Here is a 20349-nt window from a genome sequence, read left to right as displayed (position 1 = left end):
GGCTTAGCGTCTGAGGCCGCATCAAAGTCGGGACACGACGAATGACGTAAATATACATCATATGTCATGAAGGGGTTAAGGTGTAAGGCGGAGAACCATGCTAAGTTGAAAAGAGGTAACCGAATGCAAGACCACTCTGTCCCGATGGTTACCCAACCTTATAATTGATGTGCTTTAGTAAACATTACAAATGCACTGCATAAACCTTCCAGTTAGCAGGACAAGTAGGCAGTGACTAAAAAAAAAGAAAAGAGAATAGGCCAATAGCACTTATCAGGCTACACCTGCACGATCTAAGGCCCCTGGAAAATACCACAACACTTGGGTCAGCCAGGGAAAGTGTCTCCATTCCCCCAAAGGCCATAAGACCTGAACTAGCGAAGGGGGCAGAGTAGTGAGTGGAGGGACGGGGCTGCAGTGAAATGCCGGCAGGACCAGGCTTGGGAGGGGGACCCTGAGCGCCACGATAGGACTCCAATGCTGGGACGCGACTGAAGAATGACCACAGGGAAGCCAGCGCAACGCCACAATATTAGAGAAAATGTATACAGACCAAACATTTTTGTGATGGCCCACAGTACAGGAAAGCAGGACACTCTTGGCTTGTCGGCTTATAACAATATGTGGTGAATGTGTTGGAGCTCTCCCAGGTCATACCTTGAACAAGTCCCTACACTAAGATGTGAACATTGCCAGACAGATCTTTCAGTAGTTGAATCAAAAACTTGTAGGATTCTTATATCCATTGTTGAAAAAAATGTACATTTCACACAGTAAGGTAGTAATTGAGTAATCTGGACAATTGTACAAAATTACAGAACATCTTTATTTTGAAAGGTTAGAAATAATATACATTTCAACTTAGTTACATTCAGCCTTGAAGATTTACATTACTTGTAATGCTTTTATCCAAAAGAGAAAAAAAAAAAAAAAAAAAACAGATTATGATAACTATTCAATAATGTTATAAATATACTTTATATCTTTATATTATTTATTCTGTTTTAACACAATTAAGGCATTGTTATGGAAAACATGGTGTAACACAGACTTCTGAGAGCAAAATGGACTAGGAGGGCGCAGTCAGACGGCCGTATAACACAGACGACGATCACATCGCAATGCTCGGACTGGTCGTCGGCTGTTCTGACCAGAGTGTGACAGCTGCATAGAAATACAGGCTGTCACGCTCAGGTCAGGAGAGCAGACGGCCAGTCCGAGCACTGCGATCTGATAGTCGGCCATGTTATACGGCGATCTGACTGCGCTCTAAGGGGAAGTTCATTTACACCAATTACTGACCTGTTGAATTGGGCAACTAACGTTTTCCTCATTAACACAACGGACCTCATGTATAAAAAGTGTCAGTACTGAATATAACAAGTCAGGTTCCACTTCTCAGGAGCAGATTTCCATCAGCTTGCTATAGGTGACACTGGCACTTTACTTACAATAGTTTGTATGCACTGCCGGCCCGTGCTACTGCTCTTATACTCCAGAGCTAAATTCACAATTCTGCTGGTTGTGAATGTAAACAGCCAATTCACTTGTCATCACACAGATCCCTAAGAGCTTAGCTGAGCTCCTAAGGTGCGTTACGCTGTTCTACATCAGCTGCATGTGTGACACCTGGAGTAAAAACTACACAACAATGTAAGTCACCAGAAAATAAGCAGAATTGCAGATTGTAATAAAGATTGAAATGCAGGGTAAATACAATGTAAGGAAAGCAACGTATTTACAAAGTTATTCAAGCTTTCATGTACATTCATTGTATATGTAAACTGTAAAATGCTGTTACCTGAAGTTGGCCATACCCTTTAAAGGAAACCCGTCAGCACTTTCTTACCAAAGTAAGTAGTGGTGTGGCTGTATAGGCACTTGTCCCCCAATAAAGAAGATTACTTTTTTTTGTAGAGATCTGATGTGCAAGTCAGGAGACATCCATCATAGAAACCATATGTAAATCAGGCTGGAAGTGCACTGGGGAGGGCCTGTGTCAATGAAATTAGACTGCTTTTTCTAAGTGGACTGACACACCCCCAGTGCACTTCAAGGCCAATTTGCATATGGCTTCTAACCTAGATTTCTCATGGCGGACACATCAGATCTCTAAGGAAAATGCATAACTGTTATTGGGAGACTAGCGCCCATGCAGTCATATCGCAAAAAATGTTCTGATAAGGCTCCCTTTAAAAGGGGATGTCCAGGCATACGGCACAGATGACCTAGCTAGGTAATTTATAGCAGATCGGTGGGGGTCTGCCATCTAGCACAGGCGGCGACCTGTAGATAGATCATCAATACCCGATCTGCCCAATCATCAATACTGTTTGATTAGATCAACCCTTTAAGTGTTAAACGTGAACTTCCTCTTTAAGAATGATTTGAGTTAAAGCAAAAACATTTTTCACACATATAACAGCAAACCTTTGATAATTTATGGATTATGAAAAGAGTAATAGCTGGACCCACTCAGACTATTATACATCCACAATAAACAAGAGATCGGCTAATAGTTTTATTAGTCCCCGTTAAAAAGAAATTAATTCAGCAATGAGGAAATTCCGAATCTATCCCTGTGGTCTTAACACAGACAAATAAATTAGACATGAAGAAGTTATTGAAAACATTTCTTTCATTAAGAAATGCCAAAAAACGGAAGAAAACAAGAGCAGTGAAAGCAGATGGCGATGCATTGTGTTTGATTGCAGGCTGAAGACAAAACACGTTCCTGGCCTCGGTAATAAAACGCTAGTACGTGTATCAATGACACCAGAGAACCCGTGTCCCAGCTTTAATAGGACAGCATGAACACATCAACAAAAAGGAAAATATGTCATAGATTATGGCTGTGCTGCGAACATCTAGAACCGCTCAGTCTTCCAAGAAGTAATATGTACCTCATGTTTAGACGGCATGGGTGAATATATATGGACTTTCACATTGCATACCGATAGAAAATCATCATCTGGGTTAAAAAAAAATGCATTTTTTTTTGCAGCGGAACGGCTAAATTTGATGCAGACAGTCGAGCAGCAACATTTTGTGTATGAGGATCCTGAGATATTTATTCATCATTGTCTAGGAAAGCAAAATAAAGAAAAGTCAAAACCAAAACAAAGGGAGGTGATCATATGGGCACATATACATGAATAATATATATATATATATACATGAATAATATATATATATATATATATATATATATATATATATATATATTATATATATACACACACACACAGTACAGACCAAAAGTTTGGACACACCCTCTCATTTAAAGATTTTTCTGTATTTTCATGACTATGAAAATTGTACATTCACACTGAAGGCATCAAAACTATGAATTAACACATGTGGGATTATATACTTAACAAAAAAGTGTGAAACAACTGAAAATATGTCTTATATTCTAGGTTCTTCAAAGTAGCCACCTTTTGCTTTGATGACTGCTTTGCACACTCTTGGCATTCTCTTGATGAGCTTCAAGAGGTAGTCACCGGAAATGGTTTTCCAACAATCTTGAAGGAGTTCCCAGAGATGCTTAGCACTTCTTGGCCCTTTTTCCTTCACTCTGCGGTCCAGCTCACCCCAAACCATCTCGATTGGGTTCAGGTCTGGTGACTATGGAGGCCAGGTCATCTGGCGTAGCACCCCATCACTCTCCCTCTTGGTCAAATAGCCCTTACACAGCCTGGAGGTGTGTTTGGGGTCATTGTCCTGTTGAAAAATAAATGATGGTCCAACTAAACGCCAACCGGATGGAATAGCATGCTGCTGCAAGATGCTGTAGTAGCCATGCTGGTTCAGTATGCCTTCAATTTTGAATAAATCCCCAACAGTGTCACCAGCAAAGCACCCCCACACCATCACACCTCCTCCTCCATGCTTCACGGTGGGAACTAGGCATGTAGAGTCCATCCGTTCACCTTTTCTGCGTCGCACAAAGACACGGTGGTTGGAACCAAAGATCTCAAATTTGGACTCATCAGACCAAATCACAGATTTCCACTGGTCTAATGTCCATTCCTTGTGTTCTTTAGCCCAAACAAGTCTCTTCTGCTTGTTGCCTGTCCTTAGCAGTGGTTTCCTAGCAGCTATTTTACCATGAAGGCCTGCTGCACAAAGTCTCCTCTTAACAGTTGTAGAGATGTGTCTGCTGCTAGAACTCTGTGTGGCATTGACCTGGTCTCTAATATGAGCTGCTGCTAACCTGCGATTTCTGAGGCTGGTGACTCGGATAAACTTATCCTCAGAAGCAGAGGTGACTCTTGGTCTTCCTTTCCTGGGGCGGTCCTCATGTGAGCCAGTTTCTTTGTAGCGCTTGATGGTTTTTGCAACTGCACTTGGGGACACTTTCAAAGTTTTCCCAATTTTTTGGACTGACTGACCTTCATTTCTTAAAGTAATGATGGCCACTCGTTTTTCTTTACTTAGTATTTGTATTATGGCAAGGAAAAAGCAGTTAGTCTATTTAGTAGACTATCAGCTGTGTATACACCAGACTTCTGCACAACACAACTGATGGTCCCAATCCCATTTATAAGGCAAGAAATGACACTTATTAAACCTGACAGGGCACACCTGTGAAGTGAAAACCATTTCCGGTGGCTACCTCTTGAAGCTCATCAACAGAATGCCAAGAGTGTGCAAAGCAGTCATCAAAGCAAAAGGTGGCTACTTTGAAGAACCTAGAATATAAGACATATTTTCAGTTGTTATATATATATATATATATATATAATATATATATATATATATATATATATATATATATATATATATATATATATATATATATATATATATATATATATATATATATATATATATATATATATATATATATATATATATATATATATATATATATATATATATATATATATATATATATATATATATATATATATATATATATATATATATATATATATATATATATATATATATATATATATATATATATATATATACACACACACACACACACAGGGTGGTCCAAAAGTAGGTGGACAGAAAACTCCAAGCTCTTCTGGTGGACTTTTTTGGACTCTGAACAAATGTTTCAGCAACAAGTTGTTTATTATCTTCTGTACAGATTGTTTTGGGTCGAGCAGTTTTTGGAGCATTAGGGTTTGAGCCAGTGGCATTGAATTTGTCACGAATGCGGTAAATGGTTTGTCTCTTTGGGGCTTGCTCTAACGGTTTCAGCATTTTGAGATTTCCAATACTCTGTTAAAATCCATTTTCTTTGATCTGTATTTAAATTATTTGCCATTATGTGTTATCTGAATTATCTGAAAAGAAAACATATTTGGGGGAGATCTATCTGTGAAAACTAGATCTGTGAAACTGGCTCAGTTGCCCTTAGCAACCAATCAGATTCCGCCATTCATTTTCCAAAGAGTCTGTGAGGAATGAAAAGTGGAATCTGATTGGTTGCTAAGTGCAACTGAGCCAGTTTCACTTTACACCATGTTTGATAAATCTCCCCCTTCATAACCTTATTACACTTTCTGTCCACCTACTTTTGGACCACCCTGTATATATTATCTATATCTATACATATTATATACGCACACACGCCAATATAAAGAACACGTAGGAAGCACTCTAGGCTTTGGAAAACATACCACACGTATACTATGGACCTCGTTGTTCTATATTCTTCAGTAATTATTTAAGAGTCACTTTTTTCTCTATTTTTTGGGTCTGGAAGACCCTTTTAATTGAACATTTTGCGTAGGACTTAGCATCTATTTAAGGTTTCTTTAAATGTCCATGCATAGAGAATTCTACAGGCTTATATTGGTTGTACATTCGCCATCAGGCTTTAGAGATGGAGATGGAAGCGTCACAAAAGGTAACATTATACATTATATTACAATAGCCACTGGTAAATAGGAAATGGAGTAGGCGAGAAAATCGGAGCCAACCTTCTTGGTATGCACCATCAGCCATGACAAGGCGGAGTATCCTGGGATATAAGTACAGGTGATCTCTGCCTAGAATATTTTGCATAACTGTTGAACATGTGTCAATGTTCTCATCTTCATCTTCATGTATGGCCTGAAAACATAAAAAAAAAATTAACTCCTAAAAGCACAAAAACATAAAATAATTACACATAAAAATGCACATTTTAATATAAAAATACCCTTTTTTTAATTCATGTTGTATTATTTTATCTATGAATTAAGTAAATAATCAATTTGTACGAGTTGTAGCACTCCATGTTCATGATTTGGTTTTATATAAATGCCCACATAAATATAAATGGTTACAATGAATAAATACATTTTATACCTTTAAAGATTAAATTTTTTAAACACAGTCACAATTAAATTAAAAGTCAGATGCAATTAACTATTAAAACTTTTTTTTTGATGAGGCAGTTACTTTCTGATCAAAAATTCAAGGTAGCATATACAGTACTTGACATGGTTATGGAAATGAAGTATAATATAAACTTAAGATTACAGTGCAACAGTATCTAATGTGAAAAACTTATTTAACCTCTTCCGGACCACCTATAGACTTTAAATGTCTGACACAGAAAAGGTAGACAGTTTATTAGTATCTCTGCCTTCCTGATCGCTGTATACACAGTGCTGAACAAGCAGAGTATATTTAGTATAAGACAGAACTTCCTCCTAAGGATCCAGTGGTCTTATGATTGTTGGATCTAGGGAGGGAGTCGGAGCTGCTGGGTCCTAGGAGAACCAGTCAGCTCTGTTATGGAGGCAGAAGCCTGAATGTAACTGGCACTAGTTTACTGGTCCCAGTTACATGGGAAATCAGATATAATAAATTACTTAATAAAGATTTAAGTGTTGAAATGTCCATAAAACGTCTCTTATGACCCAATGGGGCCACAATGCGTGAAATACATAACAAAAGCAGGGAAAGGGGGGAAATCCAAACGACAAAGGGTTTTTTGGTTTTCTTTTAATAACTCTTTTTAAACAGCATCTAAGGAAAAAAAAAAAAAAAAAACCCTGAAAATTGGCCTGGACATGAACAAGGAAAAATGTCCCAGTCTTGAACAAGTTAATGACATGGCAAGATCACATATAGCTAGAATTCATCAATAAATATATCTCCCCTACACTATAATACAGAAATATTACTTAATAGGATTTTTGAAAGCACCAAGCACCTCACCTCACCTAACCTAAGGAACATTTGATGGTAGTAGATTTCATTTCTTAGAGCAGAAATGTTACCTTTATTTTGTTGTAAACCTCAATGAACTTTTCAAACCCAATCTCTTGCTCTAATTTCAGCCTCAGTTCCTCCAGGTGGCCGAAAACGCTGTCACCTTCATCATATTCATTCTCGAAATCCTCGCTGCTGTCATCTGCACAGACGCAATAAATGTTTTAATGTTGTAAAAACTGACACAGGGAGAACAGCATGCTGCATTATGAGAGATGGACCTGAATGCCACTCTTCATTAATTGCACTTTCACTGCTTGGCTGATTCTCCTCATCCTCGACGTCAGCCTCCTCGGGCTCCACATCATTATTTTCCTCTTCATTCATTTTATTTTTATCTTCATTTATGGCATCTTCAGCTCCACAGTAATCTTCATTTGATTCCTCCCGTAGTAACTGCTCCATTGACGCTTGTAGTTCCTGCAGATCTCTGTCGGTCTCGCCAAACATACTGCAAGGCATAAAAAAAAGTATTAGATGTAAGAATTTGCTATTCAAAAGAAAAAAAAACAACCAGAAACTACAATAAAGAGCTTCTCTCACCGTAATCCTGCACTGCGGGGGCCACACACAATCCTATTTAAGGCTACTGTTATGGCGGCAATTTCCTTCCTGCCAGTGAGACTCCTGACCTGAACTAGCAGCCTCATACAGTATATGCCTAGTAGGCAGTTAGTTCAGGTCAGGAGACTCACGGTCAGGTCTGAACTTCACAGCAGTCATTACGTATCTGTAAGGAGCTGGACATATTGCCCACGTTTCCAGTTGAACAACAAGTGTAATGTTTTATTGTGTAATGTGAATTATGACCTTGGTTATTTGTGACAATGTTGTGTGTTGCCCGACGGTAGGGAGTGCTAGAGTTAATGTTTGGGACTATCCCAGAGTGGGAGGGGCTAAGGTGAAGGGACAGAGACTGTTTCCTGTCAGGACGTGAGCTAGGGACCAGTGTGCGTAGAAAGCAGACCTAAGTTCTGATCTGAGCAGCGCCGCATGATGTGGGTGTCCCCAACGTGAAAGGAGACTGTGATGGAAGATAGGGAGATCCCGGTAGAAGGAAGGGGAGACGTAACCGAAAGACAGTGACTGATCGGAGACAGATCCCAGGAAAGGACATCTAGCAGTATGGCCCAGAGTTTATGTCTCAGTGAGGTAAAGGGCCAAGACGGGACAGAACACGTGAGATGGAGAGTGCCCCAGTGGGAGTTCCAACTCGTCAGCAACAAAGAAGTTAAAAGGTGTATTTCCATCTCCAAGATCCTATCCCAAAATGTAGAAGGTGTAATAATAATAATAATAATAATAATAATAATAATATTAGAAAATACTTTCAATTAGAAATGTAGTATAGTTTTTAAGAATCGCTATGTCGCTTATCCCATCTGCAGGGCATTGCAGGACCTTAGGTGTCCATTTTTACTAACTACACACGTGGTCAAAATTGTTGGTACCCCTCGTTTAATGAAAGAAAAACCCACAATGGTCACAGAAATAACTTGAATCTGACGAAAGTAATAATAAATTAAAAATCTATGAAAATGAACAAATGAAAGTCAGACATTGCTTTTCAACCCTGCTTCCACAGAATTTAAAAAAAAATTAAACTCATGAAATAGGCCTGGACAGAAATGATGGTACCCCTGAAAATAATGTGACAAAAGGGACGTTAAATCAAGTTGCGTCCACTAATTAGCATCACAGGTGTCTACAATCTTGTAATCAGTCAGTGGGCCTGTATATAGGGCTACAGATACTCACTGTGCTGATTGGTGACGTGGTGTGTACCACACTCAACATGGACCAGAGGGAGCAAAGGAAAGAGTTGTCTCAGGAGATTAGAAAGAAAATTATAGACAAGCATGTTAAAGGTTATAAGACCATCTCCAAACAGCTTAATGTTCCTGTGACTACAGTTGCACATATTATTCAGAAATTTAAGCTCCATGGGACTGTAGCCAACCTCCCTGGACGTGGCCGCAGGAGGAAAATTAATGACAAATCAAAGAGACGCATAATACGAATGGTTATAAAAGAGCCCAGGATAACTTCTAAAAAGATTAAAGGTGAACTTCAAGCTCAAGGAACATCAGTGTCAGATCGCACCATCCGTCATGGTTTGATCCAAAGTGGACTTCATGGGAGACGATCAAGGAGAACACCATTGTTGAAAAAACATCATAAAAAAAGCCAGACTGGAATTTGCCAAACTACATGTTGACAAGCCACAAAGCTTCTGGGAGAATGTCCTATGGACAGATGAGACAAAAATGGAAGTTTTTGGCAAGGCACATCAGCTCTATGTTCACAGACGGAAAAATGAAGCATATCAAGAAAAGAACACTGTCCCTACTGTGAAACATGGAGGAGGCTCTTATGTTCTGGGGCTGCTCTGCTGCATCTGGCACAGGGTGTCTTGAATCTGTGCAGGGTACAATGAAATCTCAAGACTATCAAGGGATTCTAGAGAGAAATGTGCTGCCCAGTGTCAGAAAGCTTGGTCTCAGTCACAGGTCATGGGTCTTGCAACAGGATAATGACCCAAAACACACAGCTAAAAACACCCAAGAATGGCTAAGAGGAAAACACTGGACTATTCTGAAGTGGCCTTCTATGAGCCCTGACCTAAATCCTATTGAGCATCTTTGGAAAGAGCTGAAACATGTTGTCTGGAAAAGGCAACCTTCAAACACGAGACAACTGGAGCAGTTTGCTCATGAGGAGTGGGCCAAAATACCTGTCGAGAGGTGCAGAAGTCTCATTGACAGTTACAGGAATCGTTTGATTGCAGTGATTGTCTCAAAAGGTTGTTCAACAAAATATTAAGGTAAGAGTACCATCATATCTGTCCAGGCCTATTTCATGAGTTCAATTTTTAAAAAATTCTGTGGAAGCAGGGCTGAAAAGCAATGACTGACTTTCATTTGTTCATTTTCATAGATTTTTAATTTATTATTATTATTACTTTAGTCAGATTCAAGTTATTCTGTGACCATTGTGGGTTTTTCTTTCATTAAAAAGAGGGGTACCAACAATTTTGACCACGTGTGTAACTGTCACTATATAAGTGGTCGTAACCATGGATACATAAGCTACTGCAATGCTCTACATGGGATAAAGAGACATAGCGAATCAGAAGAACTATTCTACATTTCTAATTGGAAGTATTTGCTATTATTATGGCTACACGTACTACATATTGGGATAGGATCTAGGAGATGGGAATATCCCTTTAAGTACCAGCTATACTTGCAACCTAGTTCCCTTGAGGGGAAAGAAGACGCGTGAAGATAGAGAACAAATCATGAGAAAAGAGAAAGGGATTGAAGCTGTGTGTGGAGAATGCTACTTATCGTGAAGGAAACGTTCATCAAGTTGTGTACCCGCTATCTTCTGTAGATATTCCCCGCCAACTTATCATTCAGCAAAAAGTTTATTTTCGACTGATGGTCTGTCTCATTGAACTGTAAAACACCTGGTCCTGGCCAACAAAAGTCATTGGCTACATGAGGACTGCAAGGGTGTAGCACCCCCATACCACAAGTCCGTACACCCAGCCAGGACCCTCACTTTCAAGTAACGTGCCAGAGCACAAGAGGCTAGTACCTCACCCACGGCTACTGCCTCACGTCACGTTACTAGAGTTTGGTTCGTACCGGACACCTAGTGTCCAGTTCGAGTCACCATTGATTTCTATGGGGTTCATGTTCAAGTTCGTGAAGAGTTCTGGAACCCGAACCAAACTTTAGTCCAAAGTTTGTTCGAACCCGAACTTCCACAAGTCCGCTCATCCCTACACGTTACATATCATACAGGGGATGTCGAAATTACAAAAAAATGAAGCAAACACAGCAAAATAAAAAAAAAATTTAATGGCAAGCCGGTGACCACTACAGCCAATCACTGGTCCAAGTGGTCATGTGCAGAACAACCTGCTTATGGCTCCTCACTGACTTGACTACAGAGGTCACATGTTAGCTGCTTGTATTTTCTCCCCTGACAGATGGATGAAGTTGGTGAAGATAAAGAACTGGCGATCCTTCTGTTTGGAGCAGACATAAGCCGCTGCCAGGAGTCTGCAGTGGCTCTCTCATATAGAACACAGGAGCACGTGGAGGAGCATTCGAGTGTATGAAGGAGTCGGGAGAGATAGCTGTTGGCTGAACGATTGTTCGGCCACCAACAATCCAATGTGTATGGGGACTATAATACTGATCACACCCTGAATAACAGTGACATACTATATACCCCTTAAGGAAGTAATTGCAATCTATCACTTTGTCCTGGTCCATTTACACTGGCTTTTTTGCTCGAATACATAGACTTTTCACACTATATTACATGGAAGCCTTTCCAATGGTAATTACATCAAGAGTCCTCCAGACAGCACATTAATACTGCAGAGGGAAAGCAGTGGGAGAGAAGTCCACATCCACAGCTGTACCGGTGTCAGCCCATGATATTGACCACCCTTCCATACAAATAGGTAATAGCACCAGTTATCGGTGGAGACCCCAGAAATTTCCATGTTCTTAATGGGTTAAACACTGCTGCAATATATGAATTAAGATATTTTTTTTTTGGCAGGTTGGGAGAGATACCTGAAAAAAATTATCTATTATTTCACTAACTCAAAAACTGTTTCCCATCTTCTATTTACACTTTGGGAAATTGTTCACAACTTTACATGTGCGATTTCCAGCCATTAGGTCAGGAGCCCAATGGAGCTGGAAGACCACATAGTTGTAATGGAAAGCCTATTGTGTTCAGAGAGGCCCGCTCAGCTAATAAATGGCAAGGTACTCACGTGTCTTCAGAATCTGAATGCTCAACATCTCGTACAGGCTCGTCTTCAATATCCTCTATTTCCAGGTTCTCTTCTCCCTGCAAGTCAGCCACACTAGGCACGTCCACCAACGTCTTAAACAACTTTGATAGATCAGGCAGAGAGCAGGTCCTCAGCATCTAAAGACATAGTTTAAAAAAATAAAATATATGTTTCTTGACTCATAACTGACTTTTAAAGCATTAAAGATAACTGATCTGATCGGTGGGTCATTTTTTACTACTTTCCATATTTATGTGAATATCAATGACTGTGGACAGCTCAGTGGTTAGCACGGTTACTGTGCAGAGATGGGGTCCTGGGTTCAAATCCCACCAAGGACATTTGCAAGGAGTTTGTATGTTCCCTCCATGTTTGTGTAGGTTTCCTCCCACAATCCAAAAACATACCAATAGGGAATTTAGATAGCAGGGACAGTGATGATGATATCATGGCAGCGCTGTGGAATATGATGGCGCTATACAAGTAACAGAAATCAATAAATATATTTTATATAGGTTGATACTTTGTAGCTTGCTGCACATATAGGTTTATGGAAAAGGCTTTTTACACGCCGCCCTTTACATAAAGTCATGATGGAAGTGAGCAGAGTTTTCCCGTAATGTTGAATGCAGACATTAAGAAAATATGGAAGTAATTAGAGGACAGTTGTATAAGGAAGATTTTCATCTTATACTTAAAAAGAAAGTATAGTATATGTTTAGGCATCTAGAAAGCTGTGAAATATCACACCCGTTTTCTCACACTTAATCCTGCTCCATTGTAAAAACACTTCCAGACACTGACTTAGGCAAAAAAAAAAAGAGTTCTCAACTCAGTTTCCATCTGAAAAAAAAAAGGAAAAAAAAAAATCCCACCAAAAATAATAGGCATGTAAAATCCTGAAATAACATTTGGTTTGAAGACATAACAACATCTATTCTATCTACTGACCCATGACCATCCCTCAGCTCTCCAATTAGGTCTAAGCAAGCGCATACGAATTTGGATGATTTATTTTGGAATTTTTTTTTTATTCATTCCTATTTGAGTATATATTGCAGCCAATACGGCTCACATTCATCACTTAACTCCTTCACGGCTGTAATTTGCATCCTTGGGATAGGAGTAATGTTTATGATGATTTAGGATTATATTTATGATATTTAGGATGGGAGTCATATTTATGATTATTTAAGATTTATGATGGTATTCTCTATTTGCACAGTGACGGAAGTTTGAGAATTTCGCCTCTATACACCTAATGGTGCACACCTGTATTTTAGTGATAACAGTTGCAATTTCTCTTCTTGCTGTCTAAATCTGGTAAGTGGCAAGACATTTCAGAGACTAAATTGGTGCCAGTTATCTGGATCGGGTTGTTTCAGATGAATCGGACAGTTGTAGAACTTTTAAAAAAAATAAAATCCACAGCAAATTACTGCCGGTCAAAATGCACCAAGTGTATTAATCAACTACCTCCTTTACTCAGATGTAAGTCACGACAGTCTTAAAGGGAACCTGTCAAGTAGAAAATGGTATCTGATCAGCAGGCAAAATGTTATAGAGCAGAAGGAGCTGATTAGATTGATATACATTTTTGTAGGAAAAGTTTCAGTAAAACTTGCACTTTTTTAACTGAAATCCCTGGTGTTTGTAAGCATGCGAGCCCAGTGGGCGGTCCTATTCAGTGATTGACAGTCTTCCCCGTATGAATGTGCATGCAGAGATACAGTGGTGTGAAAAAGTGTTTGCCCCCTTCCTGATTTCTTATTCTTTTGTCACACTTAAACGTTTCAGATCGCAAAACAAATTTAAATATTAGACAAAGATAACTCGTAAAAAAAGATGCAGTTTTTTTAAAAAAAGGTCTTTATTATTAAGGGAAAAAGAAATCCAAACCTGTGGAGCCCTGTGTGAAAAAGTGATTGCCCCCTAAACCTAAAAACTGGTTGGGCCACCCTTAGCAGCAACAACTGAAATCAAGCGTTTGCGATATCTGGAAATGAGTCTTTTACAACGCTCTGGAGGAATTTTGGCCTAGTCATCTTTGCAAAATTGTTGTAATTCAGCCACACTGGAGGGTTTCCGAGCATAAACCGCCTTTTTAAAGGTCAAGCCACTGCATCTCAATCGGATTAAGGTCAGCCACTCCAAAGTCTTAATTTTGTTTTTCTTAAGCCATTCAGAGGTGACTTGTTGGTGTGTTTTGGATCATTGCCCTGCTGCATAACCCAAGGGCACTTCAGCTTGAGGTCAAGAATAGATTCTCCTTTGGGATTTTTTGGTAGACATATTTCATGGTTCCATTTACCACAGAAAGTCTTCCAGGTCCTGAAGCAGCAAAACAGCCCCAGACCATCACACTACTACCACATTTTACTGTTGGTATGATGCTCCTTTTCTGAAATGCTGTGTTACTTCTACGCCAGATGTAATGGGACATACACCTTCCAAAAAGTTCAACTTTTGTCTCGTCAGTCCACAGAGTATTCTTCCCAAGGGTCTTGGCGATCGGATGCATGTGCAACATGATAAATTACTATTAAGCCCCTATACACACAATAGACAGCTGTCGAACAATGATTTAGCCAAACGATGGCCACCAGCTATCTCTCCCGACTCCCCCACACACAGGAACACTCAGGCTATGTGCCCACGATGCAGAAATGCTGAGAATTTTTCCTGAGCGTTTCTGCATGTCCCTGGCAGAAAAAACGCATGCGGATTTTACATGCATTTTTCCTGCCAGGGACAAGCGGAAGTGAAGCGTTTTTGCATGCATTTCCGCATGCGGGTTGTCAAGCGCTTTCCAAGCGATTTTAGCATCACTTGGAAAGTGCTTGACAACTTGATCACACTATATAAATCCATGCAACCGGCATGGATTTATACAGTGTGACCGTAAAAGAATGGTACCCGGGTTTGGAGAAGAGGAGACTCTCCTCCGGACCCGGGTACCATAGTACCTGTAAAAAAAAGAATAAAATAAAAAATATAAATTATACTTACCTTCTGATGGCCCCCGGTGTCCTTAGCGATCCGTCTTGGCTTGCCAGCAGCTCACAGTGGACTAAAAGGACCTGCCATGACGTCATTTAGTCATGTGAAGGGTCACGCGACCGCGGACGTCAGCGGTCGCGTGACCCGTCACATGACTAAATGACATCATGGCAGGTCCTTTTTAGACCATCGCGAGTTGCCGGCAAGCCAGGATGCATAACTAAGGACACTGGGGGCTATCAGAAGGTAATATAATAATGTGGACAAATATCAATTTAGGTCCATATACAGTTGAATATTGCTCCATGTAAATGGAGCTAAATGAGCACTGAACACCTTTCTGTATTGTCAATCAGAGCCCAATTTGGGCAGAAAATATGCATATATAAAGTTAGAAGTCTAACCTCATCTTTACAATGCAGTTGTGTGTGTCAACCAACAATTTCCCTTTAAGAAAGAACACAAAATTAAGAGACTAAAGAGCTAGAAATAAGAATAGCATCAGAAAAATAGAATTAGACTTACTGGTAATTCGGTTTCTAATAACCCTCCACGACAGCACCAAAGGTGAAGGATGTTACCCCACTCCAATAGGGACAGGAAACACAAAGAGGTCAAATAGCCCCTCCCTCATCCTCCCTCCAGTGTTTTTATAAAGGACCACACAAGTATGGATGCTTCAAATTATATTTATTCTTATTCAAATTAAATGATTGGCTAACCAAGCCTGGGAGGGAATTACCAGTGCTGTCATGGAGGGTTATTAGAAACCGAATTACCGGTAAGTCTAATTCTATTTTCTCCAATAACCCCCCACGACAGCACCAAAGGAAGAGTACCAAAGACTCGTGCTCAGGGAGGGACAATGTCCTGAAGCACTTTCCGCCCAAAGGCCAAGTCCTTAATGGACATTAAATTAAGTTTGTAATGTTTGGTGAAGGTATGGACCGAGGACTATGTAGCCGCTCTACATATCTGCTCGAGGGAAGCGTTAGCCTTCTCTGCCCAGGAGACGGACATGGCTCTAGTAGAGTGTGCTTTCAGCTTTTCTGGTGGTGAGATATCCTGGATCTGATATGACTCCACAATTGCCTTCTTGATCCAAGTAGCGATGGTAACTTTTGAGACTTTCTTTCCTCTGTTTTGACTAGATGGCTGACTGAAGAGGTTCTGATCCTTCCTCCAGGCCTCTGTCTTTTGGAGGAAGTGAAAAACGACCCGTCTTACGTCCAAAGAATGGAATTCTTCTTCTCTTTTATTTTTTGGGTTCTGACAGAAGGAGGGCAGAATTATCTCCTGTGATCTATGAAAGTCTGAGACCACTTTTGGTAAGAAAGATTGGTCCAGTTGTAGAATAATCCTATCATCCAGGATTCTCAAATATGGGTCATTCACCGAGAAGGCCTGGATTTCTCCCACTCTCCTGGCAGTGGTAATTGCTACTAGAAAAGTTGTTTTCCAGGCTAACTTATCCAGCTCTATTGAGGCCAAAGGTTCAAAAGGTGGTAGTGTCAGACCTTTAAGGACGATATTAAGATCCCAGGAGGGAACGTGGTTGATTATTCTGGGACGCAGACGAGTAGCTGCTGTCATGAACCTTTTTACCCATTGATGTTCGGCTAGGCTTTGGTCGAAATAGGCACTCAGCGCTGCGATCTGTACCTTGAGGGTGCTGGGCCTAAGGCCTTTTTCCAGCCCCTCCTGTAGAAAATCCAAGATCTGGGTCATGTCAGGATGCCGAAGATCTGGCATATTTGGTTTATACCATATTAGGAAGGTCTTCCATATCTTGCTGTATATGAAGTTTGTTATTTGTTTCCTACTTCTTTGCTGGTATGAATTACTCGGTCTGAGAGTCCCTTGGCTTTCAGGATTGTGAACTCAGAAGCCAGGCCGCTAGATGAAGGTTCTCTGGATCTGGATGGAGTATTGGACCCTGATGGAGAAGGTTTTTGATTGCTGGTAGAATGAGGGGGCCTTCTGTGCTTAGACTGTTTAGTGCACAGAACCAGCTCCTTTTGGGCCAAAGTGGGGCTATCAAGATTACCTTGACCTCCTCGGTCCTTACTTTCTGTAAGGTCCTGGGTAGCAATGGAATTGGGGGAAAAGGATAAGCTAGATGGAAACGCCACGGGTGAGCGAATGCATCTATCTCCAGGCATACGTCGTCTAGATCTAGGGAGAAGTATTCTTCTGCTTTGGTGTTTTGGCGTCTTACAAAGAGGTCCACCTCCGGATGACCCCATTGTCTGGTCAGCATGTGGAAAATGTCTGAGTCCAGTTCCCATTCCCCGGGATGGATATTCCTTCTGCTCAGAAAATCAGCCTGGATGTTGTCTGAGCCTTTTATGTGCAGACCTGATAAGGAACGAAGATGTCTTTCTGCCCAGAAGAATATTCTTGCTGAGATACTTTTTAGATTCTCGTACCTTGTACTCCCTTGATGGGACAGGTGAGCTACGGTAGTCATGTTGTCTGAATAGACTTTTACGTGTTTGCCCGCAATGATTGGAGCCGATGTTTTGAGTGCCTCCTCCACCGCCTTTAATTCGCGGAAGTTGGAGGATCTCCTGTTGATCTCTTCTGTCCAGACCCCCTGGAAGGGGGTTTGGGCGACGACGGCTCCCCATCCCGTCTTGCTGGCGTCTACCGTGACTGTTATCAGAGGGGACGGAGACCATGGAACCCCTGTTCTTAGGTTTCTTGGGCTGAGCCACCATGATAGGGATGCTTTCACATAATGAGGGATGGGGATCTTCTTGTTGAGGGAGTCTGGGGATCCGTCCCACTGTGCGAGAATATGGGTTTGCAATACCCTGGTGTGAGCTTGAGCCCAGGCTACTGATTGGATGCAGGGTGTCATGGAGCCAAGGGCTGACATGGCAAATCTTAGGGACACCTTGTTCAGGGTCTTCAGCTTCGATATCTTGGATCTCAAAAGTATCTGCTTGTCCTTTGGTAAGAAGGAGGTTTGTCTGGCGGAGTCTAATAGAACACCCAGGAACGTTTTTTCTGTGGCAGGGACCAGGTCTGATTTTTGATGATTTATCAACCACCCTAGGGTGGTCAGGATTTGGATTGTTCTTTGCAGATCTTCCTAGAGTGATGCCACCGAGGGATTTACTAGCAAGAAGTCATCGAGGTAGGGAATGATGCAGATTTTCTCCTTTCTTATAGAAGCCACTACCTCGGACAAAATTTTGGTAAATATTCTTGGTGCTGAGGATATTCCGAACGGCAATACGTTGAATTGAAAATGTAACGTTTGATCCTCTTGAACCACCGCAAACCTTAGGAATTTCCGGTATGTTGGATGTATAGGGATGTGGCAGTATGCGTCCTGTAAGTCGATGGTTGCCATTACATATCCTTGTCCTATCAAGGGAACTGCTGATCTGATGGACTCCATTTTGAATCTTCGGTAGAGGATTTATTGGTTTAAGGGTTTCAGATTTATTATTATTCTGTAAGTGCCGTTTGTTTTTCTTATCATAAACAGGAATGAATAGTGGCCTGTTTGTCTTTCTGTTTTTGGGACCGGTGAAATAGCCCCCAATGATAACAGGTTTCTTAGGTCGGACATCAGAGCGGTTTTTAATCTCGGGGAGGCTAGATGGGTTATTATCACTTTCTTTGGTGGATATGAGGAGAATTCGATCTTCACCCCCTCTTGAATTGTTTTCAAGACTCATTGACTGGAGCAAATCTTTTGCCATTGGGGAAGGTATCTCATGACTCGTCCCCCTACTGCTCTGGCGTCACTGCTTCGGTTGTCGCTGTCCTTTTGGGAAAAAAATATTCCTATCTTTCCCCCCTTTATGGTAGCTCCATCGACCGGACTTCCCTTTCCCCTTGTACTGGGGATTCTGCTCCCGAGGGGGGCGAAAGGGGGTCTTCCTGTAGTGTCTGGGTTCAGGCAGGGATTTCTTTTCATCAGCCGCCTTCACGAGTAGGTCGTCGAGGGCCAGGCCAAACATATATTCTCCCCTGAAGGGAATGGAACAAAGTTTTATTTTAGAGGCCACACCACCGTTCCACGATTTCAGCCATAATGCTCGCCTTGTGGAGTTCGATAGGACTACTGCCCTGGCAGTTACCCTCATAGATTCTTCTGAAGCATCCGCCAGAAAGTCAGTAGCCTTCTGCAGTAAAGGAAGGGAAGCTTGTATCTCCTCTCTGGATGTGCCCATAGCCAGATGCTCTTCAAGCTGGTTGAGTCACGTTGACATGGATCGTGCAACACACGTGGAGACTACGTTTGTGGTCAAAAGGACTGCTGATGTTTCCCAGGATTTTCTGAGAAGGCTGTCCATCTTGTGGTCCAGAGGATCCTTTAGTTGCGACGAATCCTCGAATGGCAATACTGTCTTTTTAGCGACTCTTGCCACTTGAATATCGACCTTAGGTATCTCCGTCCAACATTTTGAGGTTTCTTCATCTATCGGAAACCTGTCCTTCAATTCTGCTGGTGTATTCAGTCGCCTTTCAGGATTTTCCCATTCGTCCAGGACTAGATCCTGAATGTTTTATGTATTATTATTATTAGAGCGCCATTTATTCCATGGCGCTTTACATGTGAAAAAGGGGTATAATACAAGAACAATTACAATAATCCTGAATACAATGTGACAGCGACTGGTACAGGAGGAGCGAGGACCCTGCCCGCGAGGGCTCACAATCTACAAGTATCAGGAACACCATCTTTTTCTTTGAGCGGAGACCACCGAACATCTCTTCCTGGGCTGATCTAGTGGGCTTCTCTTCTTCCACTTCCATCGTTCTTCTTACTGCTGTGAGGAGATCTTCCATAAATTCCATTGAGAAATAATATTTCTTATTTCCCAGACCTTCCTCTGCTGGGCTAAGTTCACCTTCCTCTATAAGGTCTTCTGGAAGGGATATTTCGTCCTGCGAATCCAAGTCTCTTTTTTTCTTCCAGGGAAATCTTCCTCTTTTTAGCCTTTGGAGGCGAATCAGAAGTGGATCGGGAAAAGGAGGCCAATGAAGACTGAACCTCCTGACGGACTATCCCCTTGATCTCGTCTATGAGGGACTGCTGCTCTTCCCTAATAATTTTCTCCGTGCATTTCTGGCATAAATATTTTTTGTTTGAAGAAGATAGTTTTTTTGAACATATAGCACACTTCCGGCTAGATTTATTTCCTGGTGCAGGATCCTTGTCCCCCTAAAAAAGAGGGAGAAGGGTAATAAATGTATCAATTCTAACCTGCACCTAGGAAAGGACCCCCAGTGCCAGACTTACTGGGACTGGAACTGCGCTGGGCTCCGCAGACATGGAG

At 41.2% G+C, this 20349-nt stretch overlaps 1 protein-coding gene across 3 annotated transcripts in view; it reads right to left on the bottom strand.

The window, feature by feature from the left end:
* Positions 1-922: 922 nt before the first annotated feature.
* Positions 923-20349, bottom strand: part of NEK1 (NIMA related kinase 1) — a 142584-nt gene continuing 123157 nt past the window's right edge. The window contains exons 30-34 of one of the 3 annotated variants that reach the window (XM_073644091.1): positions 12029-12186; positions 7446-7675; positions 7233-7366; positions 5943-6075; positions 923-3084 (exon numbers count right to left, since the gene is read on the bottom strand). In XM_073644091.1, the coding sequence (XP_073500192.1) occupies positions 3071-3084; positions 5943-6075; positions 7233-7366; positions 7446-7675; positions 12029-12186 (669 nt within the window). In that variant the 3' untranslated portion in view covers positions 923-3070. The remainder of the gene's footprint in view (positions 3085-5942; positions 6076-7232; positions 7367-7445; positions 7676-12028; positions 12187-20349) is intronic. The other 2 variants (XM_073644083.1, XM_073644099.1) reach the window with 2 other exon arrangements.

This window comes from Phyllobates terribilis, unplaced genomic scaffold (assembly GCF_046119375.1).
Source record: "Phyllobates terribilis strain yellow unplaced genomic scaffold, ASM4611937v1 Scaffold_1__5_contigs__length_1240528914, whole genome shotgun sequence".
NCBI lineage: Eukaryota > Metazoa > Chordata > Amphibia > Anura > Dendrobatidae > Phyllobates > Phyllobates terribilis.
This window is presented reverse-complemented; position numbering and strand designations above follow the sequence as displayed.